Genomic DNA, 12254 nt, shown 5'->3' on the forward strand with positions numbered 1-12254 from the left:
CAATGGAAAAAGAGTGGAACACACTGTCGCGGAAGAAAATTTCCTCATGCAGAATCTGCCACGTGGCGTCTTATGGCACAATTAGGAAAGTTAATTCTGCTCAGTGTGGACTAAAATCTTAAAGAGACATATTTTAGTCCCAACAATTAGGTACAGATCCCCTTTTGAAAAAATTAAGGCTGAATTTTCTGAATTGACAATAACCCAAACAACAGATGACAGAGACGGATTTTTTGGAACACGTTACACAGGCTCAATCATACACACTTGCCTTTCCAATCACGCGTAGAAAGTGATTTTCCAAGAAGAAAAAGTTCAGTTGATTGGTGGTGGTTGATTCGTGTGGGGATTTGAGAATCACAGGGCTTATTCGGAATGGAAAGACACAAAAGCACCTGCTGTTTCTTAAGGTCGAGAGTCACGCCAGGCACAATACGTACCCCTGGGCCGGTTTCCTTCACTGCAGGCAGACTTGGATGCTCAAGTTAGGGGAAGTCCCCGACAGCCCACCAGAGAGGGCCCTGAGAGCACAGGGCTCTTTCCTGAGGATGGGAGAAGGCCGCCTCCTAGCTCGGGAGGGAGGAAACGTAGGAGGAGGAGGAGGAGGAGGGGGAGGGGGAGGGGGGGTCTGGCGCTGGCTTGCTGGCTCGTTTACCGAGCTGGCCAGCGAGGAGCTGGGGCCAGACGCACAGTGAGAGCTGGGGCAACAGCTTCTTCTCCGCAGGGATCGGAAACTAGCAAAACCACGGGAGGAAGGGGGAGCTGGCAACTTGGAAGGAGAAGAAACAGAGCCAAGAGGAGAGGCAGAGAGGTCAGCCAGGAGGAGGAGCTGGGCATAGGGAAGACAGGAGCCAGACAGCCCTCCCATCACTAGGGAGCCTCCAGGGAAAACAGGGGTTCTGGCCTAGCGTTTTTCATAGAATTTCTGCCTGTCGCCTGCCCCAGATACACAACATTCTGCATCTTCCCAATGAGAAATCCAGGACATGCTGTTCACTCAATTTGAAATTAAAGCATTTAAGGATCTGAATCAAATGGACAGATATGTATTTGTAGTATTTAATTTAGTAATTTGGCTACATACATTCATAGTTATATTTTATTTAAAATATCCTTTCCCCCCCCACTTTCACATTCCAAGTAACTTACTCAAATTCCTAACACACTTTTAAGACCTCAGTGCCCATCACAAGGCCATTCTCAGAGACGCTTAATCCATTTCAGTGGTCTGAGATGTGGTCTGAGATGCAGGACTTCCTGCACGTGTGCACGAAGCTCTCACGGGCCATCTTATCTGAACATAACTTGTGTGATAACCCCACTTGGAGTTATTGCTTCATTCTCTGGAGAGCTGAAAACCAGCGCTCTTCTTTAACAGCGTTTCACAGAGTAATAAGTTTGGTTTCATAAGAAAAGCAATATGCGAAATTGTAAAAATCAATCAGGTATGTGAAATTACTAAGAAGGATGCGAGGGGCAGGATTCCAAGATTGCCAACACTAACCTCTTAGGAAGACAAAGAGGAAACAGAACGGGTGAAGTTGGGACCAGTTCCCAGAAACCTTCCTTGAATGTAGATTTTTCCCCCCTATTTTTTACATTTTAATTTTCAATTAATCTATAGTTGTTAACAATAATAGTACTGTAAACCCAGTATGATTTCCTCTTTTGTTTTTTAAAACTGTGATAAAATCTTAAATGTGTAGATTTTTTTAAAAAACACTTTAAAAATTAAAGTATAAAGGATTTACAGTGTTGTATGAGTTAAATATGTATTTTAACCAAGGCAGATATAAATGTGGACATCTCATGAAATTGTATGAATTTTCTTTTATTTAATTGAAGTGCAGTCAATTACAGTCTGTCTGTCTCTGGTGTACAGCACAAGTATGAATTTTTGACAGCTTAAATCACATGATGAGACCTGAGACATTAACCTTTAAGACACAGTATCAGTTGTAACTGTGAAACAGGAATAACGGTATTGAGCCAATAGCACAGCTACAGGGTCAGGGGGGTGTGATGGAGGAATCAGGTCCAACTTCCTGCCTCAGGGAACTAACGTTTTGAAAAGGCAGAAGTGGTCTTACTGGGAAGAAGAACCAAGAAGAAAATGAAGAAAAAGAAGGAAAGGTCTAGGAAAAGATACTGAAAAAAAACAGAGCGTTCTTCAAAATCTTCATATCCAGAAAACTCTTACTGAAGCCCAAAATGATGAGTATTTATTTTCCAAGTATTTTGTGTGTGTGTGTGTGTGTGTGTGTGTGTGTGTGTGTGTGTGTGTGTGTGTGTGTGTGTGTTGGAAAAGTCAATTTCAAAACCTCCAGTTGTCTGGGGTCTAACACAATGAATATTTACCAACTCTGTTGGACGGTTAAAAGTATTTTCATTATAAGTACCACTCTTGCAAAGGCACTGAAACAGTCCCACAAAACAGAAGCCACCGCATCTCTGTTCAGATATTACTAAAGTCCCAGCCCCTAGAATAAAGTGGTACTGAGGGACAGACACCGAACTGCCATTTACCTTTTTAGCCTCTGGGACAGGGATGATGGTGTGTCCGAAACGTTGTAAACCAAAGTTCTAACCAAATGGCAGTTCTCGTGTCTGGTCTTTAGCCTTAAGATCAGCATTAGGGTTTTGTTAGCGTGTGTTAGGACAGCAATTATTTTTACATTCATTTGGTAGAATTACTGCTGCAGTAAAAGGGAGTATAACTAACGTTACACACTCGCTGAGCTTGGCAGTGTGTTTGGAAGTTGTTTTCTTACCATATTGTACCAGGCACTAACGATGTATTTCTCCTCCATCTCTCTTTGACTCTTTGTTTTCTCATATTCTTTCTAAAAAAAACAAGCACATGGAAGCATGTAAAGATGAAACACAATTCAAGATCAACAGAATGCTCACAATTACCTAAATTCATGGACACAGTTGTACAGTCGGCCCTCCAAACCTGTGGGTTCCGCACCTGCAGATTCGACCCAGCTCAGTTCCAAACACCAGAACTTGAATTTGCCACGCACTGGCAACTATTTACACAGCATTTATATTGTATGAGGCACTACGAGTCATCTAGAGATGATTTAAAGCACACAGACGATGTGCTGATTAGGTTATACACGAATAACCATCTATGCTACTTTATACAAGGGGCTTGAGCATCCATGGATTCTAGTAGCAGTGCCCCATGGATGCTGAGGGGCAACTATGTATAGCAAGTCTTCTAGAAAATAAAGAACCAAAAATCACATGTCTTATCACAAAGTACAGTAAGCTACCTCTAATGAATGGAATAGTCGGTCCCGTTCTTGAAGCTGGTTTTTAAGAGCCTGTATTTCTGGCGCTGCTCCTTGATTCTGTTTAGGGTCTAAAGTTCGGATAACCTGCAAAAAGTCATCAAAGAAACATTTTTAAAGTCTCAAACCTAGAGTGTGACATCTAAGGAAGTAGTTATTTAAAGGAAAAGAAAAAAAGAAAAAAGGATAAACCTTATGGGAATCAAAAGCTACCTTACAAGGAAACTTTAAAATCTGAAATGTATGAAACGATATTCACTTGTTACAACTTTTACTTACATGCAACTTTAAAGTCATATAAAAGAATCAGTTATAAGAAGTAATTCTGGGGGAGGGTATAGCTCAAGCGGTAGAGTGCATGCTTATAGCATGCATGAGGTCCTGGGTTCAATCCCCGGTACCACCTCTAAAAATAAATACATAAATAAATGTACCTAATTACCCCCCACCCCCCAAAATAGATAAATAAAAAAAAGTAATTCTGACTTAAAATTAATCAGTGACACCACAGCAGACACCTGACAGCCATCTTCCCTGTTCGGCTCCTCTGATTTGGCTCGGGGGGGCCTCTGCCTCTGGCCAGATGTGCGATTAGCGAGCTGGTCTACAAGCCGGTCACCGCGGCCCTTCCCTCCGCCAGTGGCTGGGTTTAGACATGGGCAGCTGAAGCAATTCTAGCTGGCCAGCTACAGGGCTTCCGGGAAGAGTCTTTCTGCTTTTTGGCCCAATAGTCACACTATCAAAAATGATTAAACCTACAGAAAACTCAAAAGAGCAGAGCAATAAAAACTCATTTTCTTTAACCAGATTCACCAACTGCTGCTCCACTCGTCTCCTGACACACGACCCTGCAGTGCTGCAACTCGCGTCTCCTTAGACTAAGGACCTTCTCCCACACGGTCACAGAGCCAGTATCATCCGTAAGAAGACGAGCAGCTCTGTAAATCACCACAGTTCAGTCCAACCCACATTTCCAGGGGTGTCCCCCGAATGTCTTCTACAACTGCCCCTGAAGCCCCCAATCCAGAACCACTGCATTTGGTACTTGGGTTCCTCTGAGCTCCTGTTTTATTTATTTATTGGTTTTTTGTTTGTTTTGGGGGGAGAGGTAATTAGGCTTGTTTATTTTTTTGTAATGGAGGAATGGGGGATTGAACCCAGGACCTCATGCATGCTAAGCACACACCCTACCACTGAGCTACATCCTGCCCTCCTGGGCTCTTTTAACTTAGAACAGCCTCTTGTGTTCCCCCATACTCCCATGCCTATTTCTGCTTTTCATAATATTAACTTTTATCTCAAAGTCTGGATTCATCTGATGGTTTCCAAAAGGTATGTTATTTGCTCCAATAACCTCATTTTCCTTGGGATCTGAAAGTGAAGCCGGGAAGATGGCTTTGATTCAGGCTAAGCATTGCTGACAGCGACAAGCCGCCAGGAGGCATGGGGTGTCGGCCCTCCCACCACGTGCTGCTAAGTCTGATTATCAGGTGGGGCCGGGAGGTGACGTGCTGCGATCACAGCTCTGCTCGGGCTCTGTCCTGTGTTCTTCTGTGCGAGAGGTCACCACACGTGCCGTGTCTGTTCAGACATCGGTGAAATGCGTTCAGAAAGTGGAGTGACAGAACCACAAACGCATACTTACACTTTTGGCTTTCTCTAAGTATTTTTTATATCGTTCTTCCATTTGTTTCATTTCCTCTTCTTTCTTCCGTAAAGCTTCTTGTAATTCTTCAATTTTTAAGGCTACCGATGAGATGGTAAAAAAAAAAAAAAAAAATTTTAAACAACTTTAAAAAGATTTCCACTGACAAAATAATAAATAGTTAACAGCTTTGTGAGATTGTTTAGTCTATCCCTATATATAATTTTTTAAAAAAAATTCACAATTTTTTAAACCTAAAGCTTTTTTTTTCTTATAAACAAAACTACACAGTATGAAAGTGCACATGTTAAAATGTATTCAGTGATGGCTGAGGGGATACACAAAATGTGGTATATTTATATGTACAACTAAATATTATTCACCCTTAATTCTGTTACACGTCATAACATTATGCTACATGAAATACGCTGCACACGAAAGGACAAATACGACATGATTCTACTTATATGAGTTACCTATGAGTCAAGTGTTCAGAGACAGAAAGTAGCAGCGAGGCTAGCAGGACTGGGGAGAGGGGAGGAGAGGGAGTGAGTGTTGAATGGGTAGGGATTTCGGTTTGGGAAGATGAAGACGTTCTGGAGACGGATAGGGGTTGGACAGCAGCGTGAATGCACCTATCACTGAACCATATACATAAAAATGGTTAAACCCATATACACAAAAAGTTTTACGTTAAGTATATTTTACCACAATAACAAAAAATGAAAGTCTGTGTCCTGCTCCCACCTACACACAGAAGAATTAATAAATCAAACTACACACGTGTCAATGTCAATAAAAGTAAAAATTCGGCGGACTGACGACACAACTACACTATGAAAAGAATCTCATACAAAAAAAAAAAAGAAAATAATTTCATATACTATTCATCAGCATCCAGAGTTGAGGAAGAATTCGCAGCTATCATCGGAAATGTAAGGAATATTGAAAAGATGATTATATATGTATATACTCTTTCTGTGAATAGGGCAAATTCTTTAATTGCTAGAGAATGGAATAGGGCCTCGCTCTAAAACACTCCGATTTTTACGTAAACGCGTTATCACTAGGGTAACGTACGGCTGACCGCTTGGCAACTGTGCTGATTAGAAAAACTCACAGCTGTTGTTAAATCTTGGCTCCAGGTCCTCGATGATGGCCCTCTTCTTCTGCAGCTCATTGTTGGCCTCATGGAGCTTCTCTCTGTGACAAAACACGTGACACTGTGTCACCTCGGGTTTGCACTTAGTTCCTTGAAATGAAAGATCTAAGTTCCTTATTCCTGGAATACACTTGCACAGCCCACAGGTGCTGTGAGACAAAAACGAAAAGACGAATCCAACCTACGTACAGTTTTTAGAAGGACTGAAAAATAGAGACAAAAATCCCAAGTTTGAAATAGTGGTCGTTCTTTTAATATAAACCTGCACAAGAGGGTAGAAATAACTTAATGATGGTTTTTTTTTTCCCCTAGGAATAAGGATTTTATAAAAAAAATTGAATTTGAAACTATGCAGAGGTTTTATAATGCAAAATCTTGTTGCCAGAAAAGGGGGGGGGTAGTTCCCCAAATAAGAATTAATAGAAAGAACAGCACACGCCAATAAAAAAGCATAAATCAATGGTACACACACAGGAAGTCAGACACAAATGGGTAATACTGTGTATTTGGTTTATATGAAGTTGGTGACGGGTGAAAAGAGATCAGCCCCGTGGCTAGTTTGCGGAGGTAATCAATTAATTAGAAGAGAGACCAAAAAATCCCAGTATGTTGCTGAAAAATTGCTACAGACTGATCTGGGCGACCCGCCTACACAGGAAAACACTCAGGCTGCAGACCTGGGGACTCGGGGTTTGAATCTTTATTGTGAGTTACTTCCCAATACAAATGTAAAAGAATAAATGAACAGAAAGTCAGTTTTTTCCTAGTATTTACACCGTATGTGTAACTCTTCTCTCTCTACTATTTAGTGTGGTTATTTTCCCTCTATGAGAGGGAAAAAAGGTTGCAAAAATTAGAAAATACAGGAAAACACAGAGAAGAAAATACAGCATGTTATGTCTGTTTCTGGTCTTTTCTATGCAGAATACTGTAAGAAATGTATTTTGAGGGTGTGACACACACACGTATACACACACATACACACATATGGTACAGAAAATAAATACATACAGTACAGAAAATAAGAAAAACCAAGCCCAGGGAAGAAACAGGTTAAGAAACAGAAATTATCCCAGAACCTTAAAAGTCCCACATGTTCCTCTCTCTTTCCCGGTGGTAACCAAAATCCGTAATTTTAATCACTCTCCTGACTTTTGTGATGGGCCTCTGTGCATATTCTTGAACAATACATTGCTTAATTTTGCCCACTTTTTACACGTTAAGTGCGCTGTATTACTGTGCTGTGAGCTCCATCCTTCGCTGAACACTCTGTGCCCGGATTCGTCTGTGTTGATGTGCTGGCCCTGGTTTACACACTCTTCCTGCTGTACAGTGTTCTGTCATTTGAATACATCTCCTTTCCATTTATCATTTTACAGTTGGTGATATTTGTATGGTTTCTGCTTTTCTGTGATTAAAAATAACGTCCTTTCATACTTTCTTCTAAATGTCTCCTGGTAAACGTGGACCACAGCATCTCTGGGAACCCAGGGTATACACAGACAGCAGAACTGATGGGTCACAGAATATGTGCACATTCAAGTTAACTAAGTAAACTGACGTGCACTCCTACCGGCAGTGGCTGGGACTGACCAGTGCGCAACACCTTTGGCAATAGTTAATTTGTCTTGATTCTTAAACTTGACCAATTTGGTCTGTGCAAAATAGTGTTCAATGTAGTGTTAAATTTGCATGAGGATAACCATCTTTTGAGATGCTCTGTTGTAGGTTGGATTGTGTCCCCCCAAAAGATATGGTGAAGTCCTAACCCCAGTACCTGTGGCCGTGATATTATTTGGGTCTTTGCAGATGTAATTAGTTAAGATGAGGTAATGTTGGATCAGGGTGGGCCCCAAACCAGTGACTGGTGTCCTTATAAGAAGGCATGTGATGATGGAGACAGAGATTGCATCTATAAGCCAGGGGACACCAAGGACGCCCCGTGGCCACCAGAAGCTCAGAGAGGGGCATGGAACAGATTGTCCCTTAGAACCTCCAGATAGAACCAATCCTGCTGACACCCTGATTTCAGACTTCAAGCCTCAAGAACTGTCAGAGAATACATTTCTGTTGTTTTCAGCCACGTGGTTTGGGGGCATTTGTTATGGTGGCCCCAGGAAACTGACACAGGCCTCACCTTTGCTAATACAGTCTTCCTGATGAAGACTTTTTTACCATGTAAATGACTGAACGCAGAACAACGGTCAGAGAGTAGTTTTATGAAACAACACGTGTTCTATTTCCTGCAGTAAAGGGATCGGAATGGAAAACGGACAGAATTCAGCAGGAAATTCCAGCTCTAGGTAACCTCACAGGGGCTGGGGGGGTGACAGATTCTCTTCTTCCAGCACCTTAAGAGCCTGCCCATTGTTAGCCCCGCCCCCAAGTGTCAGTGGCTCGGAGCATCTCACTTTTCCCACATTGAAAAAACTGGAGAGCTTGCAGCAAACTGCCAGACGACAGACTTCCTCCCAGCCCCAGCAGAACAGGCGGAATGACCCCTGCGGCACGGAGCCTGACACTGTAACACTCCAGCGGGCGAGCAGCCCGTGGCCACCTACACTCCGTGTTTTTGCGAGGACAGAGGTTTGCTGGAAAGTGATACGAAGGATGAAAGCTGTTACTGGGTCCAAGAAAAGGCACAAAACATTTCCAACACTGTCAACCTCCGAAAAAGGTGGACAAAGATTTCTCCCTCATGAAAAAACAAGTATTTTAAAATTTAATCTTTTAGATTAAGAAGTCATGTTCTGGGGTGGTGGTGCAGGAGGGTATATAGCTCAGTGGTAGAGCACATACTTAGCATGCACGAGGTCCTGGGTTCAATCCCTGGTACCTCCACTAAAAATAAATAAAATGAAAACAAGCCTAATTATAAATCAACCTAAAAATAAACCTAGTTCCTCCCCTCCAAAAAATAAGATAAAATAAAATAATTTAAAAAAAATCGCATGTAGGTTTGTTGGCAATTCAAGGTGATGTCTGAAAATCTGCTACTGAGAAGCTTAATAACACTTCAAAATATTTACATAAAAAGGGCGATTCAACCGGCCACACTCTAAGAGCTGGTAAATGACAGCCTGGAACCAAATTCAGCCTGCTGCCTGTTTCTGTACAGAAAGCTTTACTATTGACACAACATTGTAAAATGACTATAACTCAATAAAAAAAAAAAAAAGCTTTACTGGAACACAGTCCAACAGCATGAGTTACATACTGTTGGTGGCCGCTTTCAAACCACAGAGCTAAGTGGTTGTGACACAGGCCCCGGTGTGCAAAGCCTAAAGCGACTGCTTTCGAGGGAGAGGTTTCTGGCTTGGGATCTGGAGGGCCACACACTCCTCCCTGGAGCTGTCAATGCTGTCATGACGATGGAAAACCCTGGGACCTCATTTGAGCAGACAGTTCTAATGCGGTGATCGTTCTGATTCGAGGACCTTGGGTGGAGGTGATCCTTTAGATACTAAAGGCACGTTCAGTGCCGTATAATCTCCACCACCTTCGGGGCCACCGAGCACTGCCTGGACACCGCGTAAACCCCGAGAGAGAACACTCCTGCCCGGCTAGGCCGTGGAAGAATGAGCCCCGGCACCTTTAATACTTACAGATGCTCTTCAAGCTTCTTCTTTAGAAGAACTGACTGAAAACGGAAAATAAAAAATAGTTTATTACTTAGCATTTTAACTAATACATTAGTTGTTTCTTCTTTTAATTAAGGGCACAGGAGTAAATAACTCTGAGCAAGCCCTCAGTAAGTTCTCTGGTCAAAGAACTGAAAACACGCAATGTACCCAAGTTTATTTCTCTCTGAAAGGGAGACGGCAGCCTATGTAGGTGACAGTAGTCAGTATAAAATACCCAGCTAGTGCATAGCTGAATTCTCTATTTATCATCAGGGAAATGAATTAAAAAGCCACTTATGCACAGACCTAATATTCCTGGATGAAACAGGTAGGGAGAACTCTAATAAAAGACTTTCCCTAAGGCACTTTTTATCTCCTATCCTGTTTTCCTTGCATCACGGTGAAGTCTGGGGTCAATTTCGCTAAATCCTGACCGACCTAATCACAGTTTCCTGACTCGCCCAGGCTGTACACAATGTAGGTGATGATGTGGGCGCGTGAAAGATGGGGTGTGTGCAGCCTTTCACATCCTGGAGGACGCAGCTTTGACTGGGTGTTAAACAAAAGTCTCCCGAGAAGCCGGAGATCGGAACTGACCCAAAATAAACAAAGAAAGGTGGCCTTCTGTCCAGGACCACTGGGCTTCGTGATCAGACTTGGCACTAGTAGGGCACATGTAATTAATGAAGGCTATAAAGAGTTCAAGTTGAGATAAGTGGCTACATAAGTAATTTAGCCAAAGCCAATAACGAAGGCTTGCACGACACGCTTGTCTAATCACAGCTAAGAGCAGTCCCGGGGGAACGCGCCCCGCAGGCTGGGCTCTTCGATGCCCACCCTCCTCGCTCGGTAATGATTACTGCGATTGTTTGTCCGAGTCCGTTCAGACACAGCTCTGGAATATTTCAAATGCACAGTTATGCTAAGTTTGTAAACTCCAGCTAGATTAGTGGATGGCAGTGTCCTCGTCACTGCCTCCCCCAAATGTCAGGAAGGGTGCTAACCCTTCTGACTCCTGATCATGGCTTGTTCCTCCTCCAGTACAGTGGGTAAAATGGAAAATTCTTTCTAAATACCTTAGCTTGCATTCTGCATTTATGTTTTGATTAGGCTCGAAGCAAAATTAACTATAACCCTGAGATGACACGTAATAAACCCACGCCACAGGCCTCTCCACCTGAAGACTGTTACTCTTACATACGTGGCAGGAGGTGGCCAGACAGTGACAGGGAGCTAGCTTCAAAATACTTTATGAAAACAAACTAATTATGACAACGGGGTAGAGGAGGAGTGGGATGGGAAAAAAAGCGGAGTTCCTTTTGTTTGACTTGTTACGTTTTTGACATCCTTTAAGCATCTTAACTGTAAAGGGCATAAACCTGTAAAGCAAGTAATACTCGTATCTTCATTTTGCATAAAATTCTAGCAATTTGAAATTTCAACAACACTGACTCTGATGGCAGATAACAAACACATCAAAACACTGCTCAATATATAAGAAATGAATAGGAGGCGATACTTACAATAGCCTTGAGCAGAAACCATGCCAAGAGACAGAGAGGACATTATTAGTATGAAGCAAACACAGCAGCCAACAGAAGGAACGATTTAGTATAATTCATGAACAGAAGTAAAAGATATGCATTTTTTTTCCAAAAATGTACATTTTTTCTTTCTTCTATGGTCTCCTCATCCTGTCTTGTTCTCTGGTGTTTTATACACTGTGGCTAGCTCAAATTATCCATAGGACTGGATGTAACAATGCTTTTCTGCTTCCACGCTAAAAATAAATGACATAAAAATAATAATAAAAATGTGCCAACCATGCTACTCTGACTTAAGGTCACACGAAAGGACTGTGCTTTTGATAACAGAAATAGGCAGAAATTACGTCGCTCTTCAGAGAGGACCTAGTTCCATTTGGCAGGCTGTTTTATGAATTATATATTCCTGAGATGCGATATTGTAGGTTACGTGAAAGAGAGAAAACAGAAACATCCAACGTCTGCTGGGGGAAGAACCACGCATCGTGGACCACATTTTTCTCCAAACCACTTTGAGGCCTGGCTTCCGAATGAGGAACGTTTCTATCTGTATCTTCTCTATGTAGAGAAGAGTTCTGGGAGAATTTTTGAGAATTTAGAGCGACACATCTCTTCAGCATCCGAGCAGTGGAATAAACTGAGCCATTAACGCAAATAGTACCTTTAGGGCTGGCAACTCATTTCTGAAATATGGTCTCTTAAAGTAGTGACAGCGTATTTAATTAGATTTGACAGCCAGAGTGATACACCTCGGCAGGCTCTGTAAGATTACTTTTTTACAGAATAAAATCCTTTCTGTATGTTTTAAAGAAGCCAGAGAAACAAGTGTGATGGTGACCGCTGCACCCTGAGGCTGAGCTCACACTGACACCGGCCATTTTTACCTCCTGTGAAGGACACTGCCTTGCACTCTCTACCATAACCAATCAACAGTCTCCTGAGAGTTTCTGAGACCCAAATGAAGTCTATGTTGACCTCAGT

The 12254-nt window shown here is 42.2% G+C and overlaps 1 protein-coding gene across 4 annotated transcripts in view; it reads right to left on the reverse strand.

Annotated features, from left to right (window-relative positions):
• Positions 1-12254, reverse strand: part of HOOK3 (hook microtubule tethering protein 3) — a 93673-nt gene that overhangs the window by 9701 nt on the left and 71718 nt on the right. For all 4 annotated transcript variants that reach the window (XM_074353297.1, XM_074353298.1, XM_074353299.1 and 1 more), the window contains 5 exons: positions 9712-9746; positions 6065-6147; positions 4945-5045; positions 3282-3386; positions 2772-2843 (listed from right to left, as the gene is read on the reverse strand). In XM_074353297.1, coding sequence (XP_074209398.1) covers positions 2772-2843; positions 3282-3386; positions 4945-5045; positions 6065-6147; positions 9712-9746 — 396 coding nt within the window. The remainder of the gene's footprint in view (positions 1-2771; positions 2844-3281; positions 3387-4944; positions 5046-6064; positions 6148-9711; positions 9747-12254) is intronic.

The sequence above is a fragment of the Camelus bactrianus genome, chromosome 26 (assembly GCF_048773025.1).
Source record: "Camelus bactrianus isolate YW-2024 breed Bactrian camel chromosome 26, ASM4877302v1, whole genome shotgun sequence".
Taxonomy (NCBI): domain Eukaryota; kingdom Metazoa; phylum Chordata; class Mammalia; order Artiodactyla; family Camelidae; genus Camelus; species Camelus bactrianus.